Source organism: Taudactylus pleione, unplaced genomic scaffold (assembly GCF_031769625.1).
Source record: "Taudactylus pleione unplaced genomic scaffold, aTauple2 ptg000041l, whole genome shotgun sequence".
NCBI lineage: Eukaryota > Metazoa > Chordata > Amphibia > Anura > Myobatrachidae > Taudactylus > Taudactylus pleione.
In genome coordinates, this window is record NW_028284443.1 from 5769216 (window position 1) to 5786584 (window position 17369).

General features: G+C 46.9%; 1 protein-coding gene across 2 annotated transcripts in view; it reads right to left on the reverse strand.

Moving 5' to 3' along the window:
* ALG12 (ALG12 alpha-1,6-mannosyltransferase) overlaps nucleotides 1-17369 on the reverse strand; it is a 33333-nt gene that overhangs the window by 15243 nt on the left and 721 nt on the right. For both annotated transcript variants that reach the window (XM_088457601.1, XM_088457602.1), the window contains exons 2-5: nucleotides 17212-17344; nucleotides 7154-7327; nucleotides 4135-4329; nucleotides 1832-1935 (exon numbers count right to left, since the gene is read on the reverse strand). In XM_088457601.1, coding sequence (XP_088313727.1) covers nucleotides 1832-1935; nucleotides 4135-4329; nucleotides 7154-7327; nucleotides 17212-17344 — 606 coding nt within the window. The remainder of the gene's footprint in view (nucleotides 1-1831; nucleotides 1936-4134; nucleotides 4330-7153; nucleotides 7328-17211; nucleotides 17345-17369) is intronic.

Here is a 17369-nt window from a genome sequence, read left to right on the forward strand (position 1 = left end):
ATGAGAGATGAAAATACTTAGCTCCTGTGGCAAATTGTTTCCTTTCTATTCAGAGACTTTAGTTTCATGGGTTCAGTTTTTGCTTTCTCCTAAAAGAAAGACTCCTTCGAACGGGAGAGAATAGCCAAACTATTTTCAAATTAAACATTTGCTACCCAGTGTTTGAAGCATGGTCCATAAAAAAATGCTGATGTGCTCCACATCATTTAAACCAGAGACATTGTAGATTTGAAACCAGCTTTCCAGCCATTTGAGCCGCATAATATGAATTTTGTTCAGTCTTCTATTTCTGTCATGCTTGAACCTTCTGAACTATCCCGATCTCTGCCAACTTCCTGGCCACATCCAATCTCCTGCAGACTGTGGGTCTATAAGACTGGAATTTAACACACTTGGGTATATTTACTAAAGGTCGATTTTACATTGATCTAAATAGATGTGTATCTGGGGATAAATAACACATTTACTAACTGAATGTTTGATTTGTTTTTTTAACCGTTAGTTAACAGGTGATTTAGCCATAACACACCATCGATTTAGAATCTATCAAAATTTATAAAAATCAACCAAATATACCCATCAGTGTTGTGCTAGACTGTGTTGAGCCTGCTCTGCTCCTGTATTTCTGTTACCTCTTACTGACCTGGACTGTTCTTGGATTCTCCTGTGCTCTCTATTTGTGAATCTCCACTGCTGTCCTGTCTAATTATTATCAGTCACATTCAGTACTTAACCAGTGATCTGCAACCTGCAGGGTGTTAGCAGCAAAGTCCAGCCCTCCATCAAGGCGAGTGCATAACACCCAGGTATGTAACCAGAGGCCTCTACGGGTCACAACAGCTGATGCCATAGATCTGAAGATACTATACTGTCTAAAGAGGCTTGACATACCAATTCTATCCTTTTGCATAATTCCCATACTTCTTAGTAAATACTGTCTGTACAGATGTGTCCACATACATCTATCCTCCGTCCGCTACAAATAAAGCGGGGGCTCCTTGTATCTCGTGCAACTTTTTACCTTCAAATGTGTCTTATTCGCACAGCGATGTGAATATTTAGCACAAGCAGCTAAAATCATATGCAGCATGTCTATGTTATGTGTGCGTCTGTGGGTATATCTGCATACGAAATGCTACGTTAGAGAGTGTTTCAGCCGCTGACACTGTAACATAGCGTTTTGCATGCAGATACACCCGCAGTCACACACAGAATATAGGGCACATATTTTAATCAGCAAAAGTTGCTTGTGCCAAGTATTCACATCGCTGTGCGAATAAGACGCATTTGAAAGTAAAAAGTCAAACGAAAAGATGGTGCTACAGAGTCACTCTACAGCATGGTGCGACTAGATGGGTTGTTTTTCGCGCACAAGGAGGCTAGATGTATGAGAACACATCTATATCTTCTCCTTCATATCCATATGGAGTCCCCTGAACCGTACATGTAGGATCTGGCTACAGAGGCCTTGGTAATCCTTGATTTTAATGTTACTCCTGGAATAATATGAAACTTTTTGAAAGGACTGTCCGGTATCCTATACATGGGATCTCTAAAACATCCCCATTTTCAAAAGGAATTGCAGTTCTAGCAGCTATGTTTGCATCTACTTTAGGTACCAGACTCCATTTTATTTCTTATTCATTAAATGGATAAATGTGTTTTAGCATTCTATGTAATTACCTAATTTTTATCAGTGACCAATACCGTAATAATAGATGATTTGCTATCCTTCTTTCCAACAGTTTCTACAAGAAAACTTCTCTCTAGGCGTTGTTAATTTGTTTTGTATAGGTTATAAAGCAACAACACATTTTTCAAAAAAGGATACTCCCCAGTTTGCACTTTTATTTAAAATAGTGTTATACCACAAAACCTCTCCCTCAGGCCAGAGAAAACGTTTCCAGAAAAAGGAATCTACAGCCGTGGTTAAACCTAAAGCAACAGAGGAACAAGCGAGATATGAAAATGATGAACTAGGTTAAAATCCACATAATAAAATTGTATTGATCTTACTTTCAAATTTGTTTATTATTCTTAGATAAAAAGGACATGGTCATAAAAATGTTTGTGTGTCACTTTTTGCAATACACACCTACAAAATCAAAACCATGTTTCATGAGCTACAATGACCTTCTTTGATACAATGAAATTCATACTTAGCTGATGTGAGGTCTATATACAACTAGCCAATCAGAGCAGATTTCTAAAATTAACCAGTCAGAAGAAAATTGCTGTTTGGATAAAAGCAGACAGGCTTGCTGCCACGTTTATAGCAGCTGTTAATGGAGTAGGCCGTTAGTTGTACTACATGGGTTTTATTTGTTAACAAATTAATTACATAAGCAAAGAGTGCAATAAAGATGTCGAGAAGGGAATGGCTAAGTATTAATTAAAAGTGATTTTTCACATGATGTTATAGTGTGTTAACTGACAAATACTTTCTATTTGAAGCTACAGGTCCTGGCTGTAAGGACATAATTGGGGCAACTCAATCGTTAGCGCCGGCAGCTGTCAGTGCCAGGCGCCAGACGGATCAATTCATTTGTTGCTCTGTTCAGGTGTGAACAGCCATCAGCACTGGCATTTCTACTCAACACCTCCTGAGGAGGCAAGCAGATATGTGCAAGAAATACAGGTTGAGTCTCCCATATCCAAATATTCCGAAATACGGATTTTTTTTTTTTTTTTTTAGTATGACAGATAGTGAAACCTTTGCTTTTTGATGGTTCAATGTACATTAACCTCGTTTAAAGCACAAATTATAAAAAATATTGTATACAATTACCTTCAGGCTTTGTGAATAAGGTGTATATGAAACATAAAAGAATTTCATGTATGTAGACTAACTGTTTGAGCCACAAAATTATTGAAAATATTGTATAAAATTATCTGCAGGCTGTGTGTATAAGGTGTATATAGAACATAAAAGCATACTGTGCTTAGATTTGGGTCCCTTTCCCAAGATATTTCATTATATTATGCAAATATTCCAAAATACGGAATATTCCGATATCCAAAATACCTCTGGTCCCAAACATTTTGGATATGGGAGACTCAACCTGTACTGCTTAACCAGGACTATAGATAGGTTTAGCCATTTTACGCAGCTAAACCTGGTCTAATTAGACACGACAATTAATGGCCGCCCAAAAACAATTGTATTGCAACATGGGGCGTCCATATTAATTAGAGCTCCTTTATAAAAAATGTAATCACCCCAATGACTCTTTTACTGCTACAACCACCAGTATGCTAAGGCAGCCACTGCCAAACATGGGTATATATATCTTAGTATTGCCCCAAAACTCTACTGGCCAGACAGTGTGGTTGGCAGGCCAAATTCCACCCTATGCTGACCGGGCTGGGGCTGCGATCTCCCAGTTATAGTATGATGTTCCCAGACAAGCCAAATTCCTTGCATTAGCTGAGACCAGCAGGAGCTCTGACCAGTGGTGTCAGAAGGTGACTGGCTTTTAATTACTGGGCATATCTTGATGTGACCACATACTAACAGTGTTTTCAATTGCACTTTTCAAAAAAGTGTAATCTTGCAATCTGAAATAACTAATTTGTTAATCATAAAAAAAAAAATGTATATATGTATATATATATATATATATATATATATATATATATATACACACACACACACACACATATATATATATATATTTTTTCTAAGGGGGCAATTGAAGAGTGTGTGATGATTGAAAGTTACCGCCATTGAAACCTTTTCTCCAGCAACAAACACCATAGATTACATTTACTGGAAATGCAACTTTGCTCTACTGTAATTGCCAGCAATGTGCAAATTCACACACATCACTGAGAATTGAATCATCCGGTAAAAATTATATGCAAGTATTCTAAAATAATAAATCTTTAAATATTTGTTGCTTTAGAAGAACAGATAGACACAATGTGGAAGTGCTTGGGCTAGCTTTTTGCTCTATCCTAAAAAGGTATAAAAATACACATTTTAAATGTTTATTAAATTGTAATTACAGAACATGTGAATAACATATTCCCTTTACAATTCTAATTTGCTAAAAGGATGAATTATGGAAATATATGTATTATAAACATATACTTTTTAATAAATCTATGATCAGAAGGTAAAAACTCACTCACCTAACCATACAATTCCAGCTGGGATTGCATGTGAGAGCGTCACAAAAACAGAAATGTTTCTCTTCAGTAGACTTAGCAGCAGCATGAGTCCCATCAATATACACAGCTCCGATCGAAACACAATAATGGCCAATGCAGACAGCCAGATAAATGGACCAGGCTTTTGTTTCATCCAGAAGGTGATAGCCAGCAAGACTAATACATATAAGGAAACACAGTACAGAGCTTTGAAACTTTAGCAAATATGCATTCTCAAATGTAATTTGTATACATGACAGAAATAGGTCATGGCAGCCACAAACCAGCAATCCTTGCACTCACATTTAAAAAAAAAAAAAAAACCCCCACAGTTCAATGTCTTTCTTATAAAACTTGGATTACCTATCTACAGAGGAAGTGAAATTGTACAATCGAAGCATAGTTCCAATCATATAAAGATTATTATAGCAGCTCCATGTCAGAAAAGGTGAAAATTGCAGACGATACAGAATGTAATAAAGAATCTACAGTATGTATAAAACTTTTAAAGAATATGTCTAGCTTTTGGACTTTATTTTTCTAAATCACTTTGCCACTATAAGTTGTTGCTTAACCACGTGGTCGCATGGGATGCAAACGCAGACAATTGAGCTTCAGCTGACATGGTGCGACTGCACCTCCCCATGGTTATTTTTAAGAGAAAATCCATTCTTTACATGTGCAGAGTGGATCTCTTCTGACTTCCCGAACTCTCCTGCGGACCCAGCAATTTCTGATTGTCAGTTAAGTGGTTAAAGTATTATACTGGCTAGATACTACTGACTTAAAGAGTCTAAAAGCCGCTGACACTTAGCAAATGACATTGCAACAGGGGCAAAACAATTTCAACGATTCTTTTCAAATTGAAAGGGATAGTATTAAGATCCAAGCACTAGTAAAATACACTCTTTGGGAGTGTACCTAAACTAAAAAAAACAAAAAAAACTTGCACTTAAAAATCTATTTTAGGAAACAGAAAAGGTCCACAAAGAGGTGTATATAAGTTATTTATATGTATAGCAAGTTGCTCCATTATATAGATATCAAATAAGAGCTGTAATTATTTGAGTTTAACACCACATTAAGGAGTATATTTACTAAAGTCCGGGCTTTTAGAAGCAGATATGTTGCCCATAGCAATCAATCAGATTCTAGCTAATACCTTCTAGAAGGTGCTAGATAAATGTTAAGTAGAGTCTGTTTAGTTGCTATGGGCAACATCTAAAAACCCGCACTTTAGTGAAGGGTTGGGTATGAAGTCCTGGCTGTCGGGATGCCGCTGGTCAGAATACTGACAGCGGCATCCCGACAGCCAGAATCCCGACACCCACAGGAACGCACGGAAGTATTTTGCTAATCCCTACCCTAACCATCCCTCCCTGGTGCCCAACCCTAACCTCCCCCCCCTAGTGCCTAAGCCTAACCTCCCCTTCCCCATACCCTAAACCTAAAGGGGCACATCCACTAGACGGCCTACTCCCTGTCCATTCTCTAAACTATTTTCCCTTGATTTTTTCCCTTGAAATTTTATCGTACAGTCTGAATGATTTGCAAACGATTTGCAAACGATTTGAAAACTATCTTTAATAGATCAAGTAAAATTGACCTGCATGTTCAGTCGACTGACGAGACGATCAAACGACCAGTGGGAGCGCGCATCGTTGATCGTTAACGACCAAACACTGCACAATTTATAAACGTTTTTTAAACGATTGACGATAATGATGTCATTATCGTTCAATCGCCTGCTAAAATCGTGTAGTGGATGCCCCCCTTAAGACCCCCTCCCCGATGTCTAAACCTAACCTCCCCCTCCCGGCACCCTAATCCTAACACTCCCTCCCCGATGCCTAACCCTAATCCAGCTACCTAACCCTACCCTCCCCCTAACACGCCGATACTTACCATCAGGTTGCAGTCGGTCGGGATACTGGTGTCGGGATCCCAACCTGACGGGACTTTGTCGCCGGTATACAGACCATCGGCATCCTGCGCGCCGGGATGTTGACTACATCCCTTAGTAAATATACCTCTAAGAGCGGAATTCAATTGTTTTCTTGAGCCCAATCTACCATCTAAAGTGACAGGAGATTGCGGGGTGCGATCGCGATAAGTGCAGTTTGGGCGCCCAAAAGGGTCACTTTTCGCGGATTTCAGCTTGCACCGTCCAGGGGCTTTAATTACAGTGGAAAGCTAAGGCTGCATGCCCATGATGTATGAGCTATAATTTTTCCAATGCAAGAAAAAAGGCATGTCTGTTTTAGATATGCATTATGAAATGATTTTCAAATGCAATGAAAAGCAGAGAACATACAGAAATAGGAACAGTAGCTAGCAAAAGCAGTGCTTCTATTTCAGTAGCCATCAAAAACACTGCAACACGTTAAAGGGATGTAAATAAGCAAAGTGGTACAGACTCATTTGGAATAATGATCTTTAGGGTCCAATCCTCTTAAGTGCATTAAATGCATCAGTCAAACACCAGTGAATATGTGCTGTAGGGGTACAATCCCATTGGCATGCAATCAGATGTGACACTAAATATCAGTGAATCAGTACAAATGAGTTTCAAAGCACTAAAACACATGTATGCGTTTCACATTCCATTTTACTTACATTTTTTTAAAAAGCAAGAGGATATGTAACCTTATGTACTGTAACGGGCGGCCATCTAACTGCTTCTAACATGAGCAAAACTGCCATGTTCAATAAAACATACCGTAGACAAACTATCAGTTTCCAATATGTTAAATCATTGATGCAGCAACTTACATGTATGTTTGTACCCACTTCAACATTTTCATGAAGGGCAAATACCCTGTACTGATGAGCTCCCTATGGAGACAGAATTGGCTGTAAGTTGCCTTACCTGGCTTAGCACACACAAAATATCCTACAAACAACTGATTTGAAACAAAGTAACAACATACAACAAGCAGATATTTTCTGTTAAGATGAGTAAATAAATAAATAAAAAAAAAAGAGCAAGCATTCTACATACCTATTGGTAGAGCAAATATGTTAGGGAGGGTCCGAGTGCAATAAAACATCAAATGAAATTGAGTTGCTGTTATTAGGCAGAAATATGTAGCTACGGTAGATCCAAATTGCCTCTTTATTTCCTTCTGCAGCTGCCATAGTGCAAAAATGACAGTCAAACCCATAGATCCTCGTACTATTAGAAAAAAATAAAGCCAGAAAGATGATTTAAATGGTATGTCCCAATAATTGTTGAATTTTGCTGCAGAGCTTCTTGGGTAATGGCGCTAACAACGCAGGACTGTGCAGGGCAACCCAACAAATATGGCTGATGGATGTCCCCACAACCATACGGTGTCCTGCAGGGGTTCAAATTCTTAAACCACAAGCATCTAAAACCACTGCAAGACAAGTGGAGGCTAACTGGGGGCATCTCAGACCTCAGCCCAGATCACCAATACATCAGCCACTGGCATGAGTACACCATAATTAAATGAGCCCTACACAACTTTTACTTTTTTTTTTTTTCCCCAAACATACACAATTTATTAAAAATATTATTTGTAAGTAGATAACCTTTACTAACTAGTAAGTTAAATTTACACAAATTAAGATCTATGAATAGACAAACATTTGTAAATTACAGAAATCCTTTTTCATCAACATAGCAATATTAATACCCACCTGATGACTTGCAACTGATTTAAGATAAGCAATCTGAGTGGCAAACAGTTAACATTTTAAACACCACATGCATAATGGGAGTATCGGGATGACAATAAAAAATATGAGATATGGTAAGAACTTACCCTTGTTATCTCTATTTCTACGAAGTCCATAGGGTTCCACAGGATACCTTGGGTATAGGTGTGACGTCAGTCGCAGGGCACCAAAGAGTTAAGCTTTCAGCCTCCCAGGATGCACTAGGTCCCCCTCCTATACCCCGCCCCCGGGCCAAGGCACCTCAGTTAGTTACCAAGCCATAGGCCGGAGGAGGAGAAGGAAGAGAGAGAACAAAGATCTGGACACATACAAGAATCACATTCTCACCAGAGGGAGACGGAAAACCGGTGACCAGAGCAAAGCCCATCTGCAGCACAGGTGCGACAGGGCGGGAGTCCTGTGGAACCCTATGGACTTCGTAGAAATAGAGATAACAAGGGTAAGTTCTTACCATATCTCATATTTTCTACTTCAGGGTCCATAGGGTATCCACAGGATACCTTGGGGATGTCCCAAAGCAGTATCCTTTAAGGGTGGGGACGCTCCTGTGCAGAAAGGAGAATCCGCCGCCCGAAGGAAGCATCCTGAGAGGCGAAGGTGTCAAACCTGTAATACCTCACGAAGGTATGGACAGAAGACCACGTAGCAGCCTTGCAGATCTGAACTGCCGAGGCACCACGTCGAGCTGCCCACGAAGGACCCACAGACCTAGTGGAATGAGCCTTCAGAGAAGGAGGGACCGGTAGGCCTTCATGAAGATAAGCTCCAGAAATAGCCATACGGATCCAGGCTGCCAAAGTTTGCTTTGAAGCAGGCCAACCCTTTTTACGGAAGCCAAAGAGGACAAACAAAGCGTCCGACTTCCTAAACGAAGAAGTGCGGTCAACATAAGTCCTTAAGGCCCGCACAACATCCAAAGAGGCCTCACCCACGGAAAGACCCGGTGAGTTAAAGGCCGGAACAACTATTTCCTCGTTAATATGAAACTGGGAAACAACTTTGGGAAGAAACTCGGGCCGAGTGCGGAGCACTGCCCTGTTCCCATAAAAAACCAAGAAAGGGGGTCTACAAGAAAGAGCCCCTAACTCAGAAACACGTCTGGCCGAAGCAATGGCCAGAAGGAAAACAGTCTTAGCTGTTAGCCATTTAAGATCCACTGAGCCCAGTGGTTCAAACGGCGGTCCTTGGAGAGCCCTCAGGACCACAGCCAAATCCCAAGGCGCCACAGGTGGAACAAAGGGCGGCTGAATGCGGAGAACACCCTGCATAAAGGTGCGCACATCCGGGATTGTAGCAATCCTACGGTGAAACCAGACAGATAGGGCCGAAACCTGTACCTTCAAAGAAGCAAGGCGAAGCCCATGATCTAGTCCCGCTTGCAGGAAGGCGAGAATCCGAGACAGACGAAACTCCCGCGGTGCATAACCTCTCGGTCGACACCACTGGAAGAACGTATGCCACACGCGATGGTATATCCTCGCGGAAGACGGTTTCCGAGCTCGCAACATGGTACGCACCACAGAGCTGGAAAACCCCCGGGACCTCAGCATGGCCGTCTCAACAGCCACGCCGTCAAAGACAGCCGAGTCAGGTCCGGGTGAAGGCAAGGACCCTGAGACAGAAGGTCCGGTCGTAGCGGCAACCGCAGAGGAATGTCCACGGACAGACCCTGAAGGTCTGAGAACCAGTGCCGTCTGGGCCACGCGGGAGCTATCAACAGGAGCGTCCCTCCTTCCTGTTTGAATTTCCGGATTACCCGTGGAAGAAGGGAGACCGGAGGGAACAGGTATGCGAACCGGAACGTCCACCGGACGGACAGAGCATCCACCAGAGACGCCCCTTCGTCTCTTGTGCGAGACCCGTACACCGGCAACTTGTTGTTGTGCCGGGACGCCATGAGGTCGATTTCTGGAAGACCCCACCTGTCCACCAGTAGTTGAAAAACGTCCGGGTGCAGGGACCATTCCCCCGGATGAACGTCCTGGCGACTTAGAAAGTCCGCCTCCCAATTGAGCACTCCCGGGATGAAGACCGCTGATATGGCCGGAAGATTGCGCTCCGCCCAAACCAGGATCCGAGAGACCTCTACGAGAGCCGCCCGACTGCGAGTTCCTCCTTGCCTGTTTATGTAGGCCACGGTGGTAGCGTTGTCCGACTGGACCTGCACCGGGCGACCCTGGAGAAACCGCTGTGCCTGCTGGAGAGCATTGAAGACCGCACGGAGTTCCAAGATATTTATTGGAAGCTCCGCTTCTGTCGGCGTCCACCTGCCCTGGAACAAGTGTGGACCCGAAACTGCTCCCCAGCCCCGAAGACTGGCGTCCGTTGTCAACAGGACCCAATTTGGAACCCAGAACGGACGTCCCTTGTTGAGGTGGTTCGTCTGTAACCACCACGTAAGGGACAGGCGAACCTCCTGGGTGAGCACAATCGTCTGGGACTTCAGAGACTGAGTCAGCCCGTTCCACTTGGACAGGATCAGGTGCTGCAGAGGTCTGGAGTGAAACTGGGCGTATTCCACCATGTCGAACACCGACACCATGGAGCCCAGTAACCTCATCGCCGAGTGTAAGGACACCCGGCGGCTGTGCAGACAACTGCGCACCCTTGACTGTAAAGCAGAGATCTTGTCCTCCGTCACGAAGATCCTTTGCTGTCCCGAGTCCAATAAGGCTCCAAGATGCAGAATCCTCCGAGACGGGATTAGAGTGGACTTCTGCCAGTTGATTAGCCAGCCGTGCCGTTGCAGCAGTGCAATGGTCAGGTCCAAGTGGCGTAACAGGAGCTCTGGAGATCCTGCCACCAATAACAGGTCGTCCAAATACGGCAACATGCGGACTCCCTGCAGCCGCAGAGAAGCCGCCATGACCGCCATCACCTTGGTGAAAACACGTGGTGCTGTTGCCAGGCCAAAAGGTAACGCCCGAAACTGGAAGTGGTCGCTGCTGATTGCGAACCTGAGGAACTGTTGATGGCGCCAAAGAATAGGGACATGCAGGTAAGCGTCCTGTATGTCCAATGACACCAAGTAGTCCCCAGGTTCCAGCGCCAGAATGATGGACCGTAGGGTCTCCATCCGAAACTTCGGGACCCGCAAAGACTTGTTGAGTGCTTTGAGGTTGAGAATCGGACGATATGACCCATTGGGTTTCTGTACCAAAAATAGATTTGAATAGAAACCCTGGCCCCTCTGGGAGAATGGAACCGCCACTATAACTCCAGCCTGGAGCATAGTGTGCAATACCTTCCGCAGCTCCGTAGCCTTGTTCCGGTCTGATGGGAGACCCGTGGTGAAGAAGCGAGCCGGGGGTCTGTGCCGGAAGGAGAGGGCGTATCCGTGAGAAACCACCTCCAGAACCCAAGTGTCTGTCGTAGTGGTCGACCAACACTGGGCGAACTGTAGCAGGCGGCCTCCCACCCTGGGATCCCCCAAAGGGAGGCCCGGACCGTCAGGCCGCAGGCTTGTCATCTGGCTTGGGGGCCGGACGTCTGGTACTCCATGCCTGCTTCCGGGGCTTGACCGATTTCTTAGGGCCAGCCTGTCGAGGAAACGACTGTGGTTTGGGCCTGCCCTGGGCCCTAGATGACCGAAAGGACGATGGTCCCGAACCAGAAGGAGCAGCGGCCGACGGGAGACAGGCAGATTTGGCTGCCGCCAGCGTGGCCACAATCTTATCCAGATCCGGACCGAAGAGAACTTCTCCGGTAAACGGCAACGCTTCCAGACCTTTCTTGGAATCTGCGTCCGCCTTCCAGGATCGCAGCCACAAGGTGCGACGAGCAGCTACCGCTGCTGAAGAAATTCTAGACACCAGAGTACTAATGTCTAGAGCCGCCTCGTTGATGTAGGTGGCCGAATCACGGAGATTGCCAATCAACTCCGCCTGATCGGCCGGACAGTCGGATTCAAAAGAAGCCTCTAATGAATCCGCCCAGCGCTCCATCGCTCTGGCAACCCAGCAAATGGCCATAGCCGGCCGTGCTGCCCCCCCTGCAAGGGAATAAGCGGACTTCAGGCAGATTTCTACCTTGCGGTCCGTAGCATCCTTAAGGGAGGACATGGATGGCATCGGCAATGTGGCACTACGGACAAGACGGGTCACGTGAGAATCCACCTGTGGAGGGGATTCCCACTTCGCAAAATAATTATCCGCGAACGGATAAGCCACCGCCAGGCGTCTCTGCGGCTGGTATCTTTTGCCAGGTTGTTTCCACGCCTCCTCTAAATGGTCCACCAACTGACCCGAAAGAGGAAAGACTGTGGCATCGCCCTTCACATCTTTGAAAAAGGCATACTTAGATTTAGCCGCTGGGGGAACTTCGTCCTCAATCACCAAGGCTGTGCGGACCGCCTGAATAAGTCCAGGAATATATACTTTGGACTTAGCATCAGCGTCCTTAGTATGGAGAGGTTCCTGATCGTAAGGATCTAGAATCTCCCCATCATCAGACGTCCCTTCGTCATCCTCATAAGGAGCGGACAGAGACGCCACCGGCCGTTTATGAGGCCGCATCACAGACTCCCCTTGCAACACATCCGACAAGTGCTGTACAGAACTCGTCAGGGAGTTAACCCACGCTGGCTCCTGAGAACCCGGGAGCGGGGAAATAGGGAGACTGTGGGGTACCACCAATTGTCGTGGGAACCCCTGCATGGGTGACGACACCACAGACTGCTGGGACAAACCCATCGGAGTAAACGCGGGCTGCGGAGCTAACTGGCCCACTAAAGCTGTTAACGCCTGAGCGAAACAAGCCCAGGGCGGCTCCTGTACCGGTGCTGTAACCGTAATAGGCCGCGCCATGGACAAACACTGCCGGCAAAGGCCCTCCGCGCTACCCTCCCCCTCCGCTAACGGTACTTTGCACGTGGTACACTGTAGCCGGAGGGGAAAATCACTTTCAGACATGATGGCACCACGTATGTGACCTCTCTCACCAATTAAGTATTAAATAGGCGAGAGACCACCCTGCAGCACCGCACCGCAAGGGCTTTAGCAGAAAGAACAGGGACAGTAATAAAGCTGACAGTTTAGAGAGAAAAGATTACAGGCAGCAGCGCTAGCACAGTCACATACAATGCAGAGAAATAACAATTCCTGCACTAACAGCGCTGATCACTCAACTACACAGACACAGGGCCTGGTAGGACACAGCGCTGCATACACAGACCTGACCACAGCGGAGGAGAGGTATGCGGGGGGACCCAGACCACGATGCTTCCGTCCAGCGCTTCCAGCAGCGTTCACCATGCGTTCTGGAGAAGATGGCCGCCGAGGAGCAGAGAGGAGGCTGGCCTGGGGGAGGAGCGCTGCCACAGGACCAGTCGGCAACATGCAGAGAGGGCTGTGTGCAGCGGGGGAGGCGCCGGCTGTGAGACAGGGAAGGCGCGCTCCCCTGGCATGCATTTAACCCCTGGGACGCCGCAGTGCTACCGCTCTGCTGCGGTCCGCTGTCCCAGGGGGTAGTGGAAGCGCAGGTTGGTCGCCTGGCTCCACGCTGCAGCCAGTCCCCAGGGAGCCCCCTGCCTGGGGACTTAGGACCATGTGATCAGCGGGGACCCACCGCGGGACCCCGCTGCTTACCTCTGTCCCCCTTGAATCCGGCCATGGTCCGGAGCATCTGGGGTCACCGCTAGCTGTGACCCCAGACGCCCACCAGCATCCCCGGATCAGTACCGGCGTTCTGGTACCGGCGGGGTGTAGGGAAGACAGCATGGACGTCAGGACTGACTGTCCATGCTGTACATCCAGTTGTGCAGCCACAGCTGCATGAAGAATAAGCTTCAGGGGCTCTTCTAGCCCCCACTCCAACAGGTGCACCCGACTCCGGCCGGGCACCAAACTAAACTGAGGTGCCTTGGCCCGGGGGCGGGGTATAGGAGGGGGACCTAGTGCATCCTGGGAGGCTGAAAGCTTAACTCTTTGGTGCCCTGCGACTGACGTCACACCTATACCCAAGGTATCCTGTGGATACCCTATGGACCCTGAAGTAGAAAGGTTGATAATGAATATGTTGACACCAAATGGTCGACATGCAATATGTCGACAAGGACAAAAGGATGACATGATTTTCTTCTTTCAACATTTTTAAGGTTACGGTTAGTCACTTGGGGAAGGGTTAGTGTTAGGCACTAGGAGGGATAAGGCTATGGTTAGGCTTAAAATAATAATTAAAAAATGTGACAATCATTTTTGTGTCGACCATTTGTCTCTGTCGATCTCTTATACCACACCCCATAACGGATTTAAAAAAAAAACAAAAAAACATTCACTTAAAATTTCCACCTTTGTTAGTATACTATACCGTTTAGAAATGGCTGTACTTTAGATATGTGCCCTTCCTCCCACCTAATAACAGAGTAGAATGGTTGAGCCATCACACAAAGGACAAGATTATTCAGAATGTCTACTGAATACCATGTCCGTTTGGCTGCTGGACCAAGTGAGTTCAGCCATCACTGTTGCTTCAGTCTCCTGGTGATCTCTGCATCCTCCTTGGTAGGAGCAGTTGCCAATACAACTTCTGGGAAAACGGGGAACAAATGTCCTGGCTCGGTGCCCAGCTCAAAGAAAATGACCAAGCACATAGCTACACAGATCTGGCAGGTAACCATATATGCCCATGTAGCAGAATAGAAAAACTCTTCTAAAGAACCAGAAGAGGAAGAGTTGGTTAGAATAAATGGAGACAAAACAGTCCTGGTTGCCAGCAGCTGAAAGTTGTAATATTTCTACAATGACTAGTTAATCTTTCATGTCTCAACCTTCCACTGTCTCTCCTTGCCAGTGGCAGCTTAAAGATGGTTGGTTGACAATGGTTCTGCCTTACAGTAGTATGAAATATCGGTTTAGCCGCTGGTTCGAAGCCCGACAGGACAAAATGCCGACTAGCGCTGGGAAATACCCTAGCCCCCCCCCCCTAACCCTCCTTTAGTGGTGCCTAACCCTAAAAGGCCCAGAGTGGTGGCTAACCCTAACCCCCCCCCTTCCCACACCCTAAACCTAGCCCTCCTGGGGGGAGCGCCTAACCTCTCCCCAGAGGTGCCTAACCCTAACCCCCCCCCCCCCTCCCCTAGCCTAACCCTCCCTGGGGGTGCCTAACCCTAAGTACTCCTGGGAATCCCTAAACCTCATCCACCCCCCCTGCAGCTAAGTGCTAAGACGCACGGACTTACCTCGTTCGGCCCGGCGTCGGGATTAAGATAGGCGTCGTTATTTCATCACCTATCTTAAGTCCCCCGTTGGGCTTTAGACTGGTGATATTTAGTTTGTCGGTCTATTAACTACATCCCCTTCGAGAGGTCTATTCACTTGCCAAGGTGAGTATATTAACAGTTACGGATCTATTGACCTATAAAATGTGCAAGTCGTACAGAGAGCTAAGAAATACCCAGTATGGAAGCAAAATGAACATGTTAAAAAATGAGGAGGAGTGGGGGTGAGGATTTTTTATTAATGACCCCCAACTCTCCTTAACTTCTGAGTCCACCTATACAATGCTCTTCTCTCAAAAAACACAATGTCCTCCTCTACTTAATCACTCCCAGTATTCAACAATAGACTTGTGCAAAAGTATTTTTGGTTGAGCCACCACCTAAAAGGAATGGTTTGGTGAAGGAGAGAGGAGCAATACAGCAGTAAGTCAGACACACATACAATATATATCCTTCTGTCTGCATGGGTGACAGCAGCGCTATGTATGTGTACATGGGTGACAGCTGCACGATGTATGTGTACATGGGTGACAGCTGCACGATGTGTGTGTACATGGGTGACAGCAGCACGATGTGTGTGTACATGGGTGACAGCAGCACGATGTGTGTGTACATGGGTGACAGCAGCACGATGTGTGTGTACATGGGTGACAGCAGCACGATGTGTGTGTACATGGGTGACAGCAGCACGATGTGTGTGTACATGGGTGACAGCAGCACGATGTGTGTGTACATGGGTGACAGCAGCACGATGTGTGTGTACATGGGTGACAGCAGCACGATGTGTGTGTACATGGGTGACAGCAGCACGATGTGTGTACATGGGTGACAGCAGCACGATGTGTGTGTACATGGGTGACAGCAGCGCCATGTGTGTGTACATGGGTGACAGCAGCGCCATGTGTGTGTACATGGGTGACAGCAGCGCCATGTGTGTGTACATGGGTGACAGCAGCGCCATGTGTGTGTACATGGGTGACAGCAGCGCCATGTGTGTGTACATGGGTGACAGCAGCGCCATGTGTGTGTACATGGGTGACAGCAGCGCCATGTGTGTGTACATGGGTGACAGCAGCGCCATGTGTGTGTACATGGGTGACAGCAGCGCCATGTGTGTGTACATGGGTGACAGCAGCGCCATGTGTGTGTACATGGGTGACAGCAGCGCCATGTGTGTGTACATGGGTGACAGCAGCGCCATGTGTGTGTACATGGGTGACAGCAGCGCCATGTGTGTGTACATGGGTGACAGCAGCGCCATGTGTGTGTACATGGGTGACAGCAGCGCCATGTGTGTGTACATGGGTGACAGCAGCGCCATGTGTGTGTACATGGGTGACAGCAGCGCCATGTGTGTGTACATGGGTGACAGCAGCGCCATGTGTGTGTACATGGGTGACAGCAGCGCCATGTGTGTGTACATGGGTGACAGCAGCGCCATGTGTGTGTACATGGGTGACAGCAGCGCCATGTGTGTGTACATGGGTGACAGCAGCGCCATGTGTGTGTACATGGGTGACAGCAGCGCCATGTGTGTGTACATGGGTGACAGCAGCGCCATGTGTGTGTACATGGGTGACAGCAGCGCCATGTGTGTGTACATGGGTGACAGCAGCGCCATGTGTGTGTACATGGGTGACAGCAGCGCCATGTGTGTGTACATGGGTGACAGCAGCGCCATGTGTGTGTACATGGGTGACAGCAGCGCCATGTGTGTGTACATGGGTGACAGCAGCGCCATGTGTGTGTACATGGGTGACAGCAGCGCCATGTGTGTGTACATGGGTGACAGCAGCGCCATGTGTGTGTACATGGGTGACAGCAGCGCCATGTGTGTGTACATGGGTGACAGCAGCGCCATGTGTGTGTACATGGGTGACAGCAGCGCCATGTGTGTGTACATGGGTGACAGCAGCGCCATGTGTGTGTACATGGGTGACAGCAGCGCCATGTGTGTGCACATGGGTGACAGCAGCGCCATGTGTGTGCACATGGGTGACAGCAGCGCCATGTGTGTGCACATGGGTGACAGCAGCACCATGTATGTGCACATGGGTGACAGCAGCGCCATGTGTGTGTACATGGGTGACAGCAGTGCGATGTATGTGTATATGGGTGATGCACGTTTCCATCATACATACCGATCAGCTGAGAGTAGAACTTGGACGCTCCCAGCAGGGACAGAGCGCACACAGCCGGGGCTGACAGAGAAGTAAGGAAGATGGGGCCGAGAAACGTCCTGGGCACCACCCCGGGGAACTCATGGTGATCATACTGTAAGGGGACAGACACAGAGGTA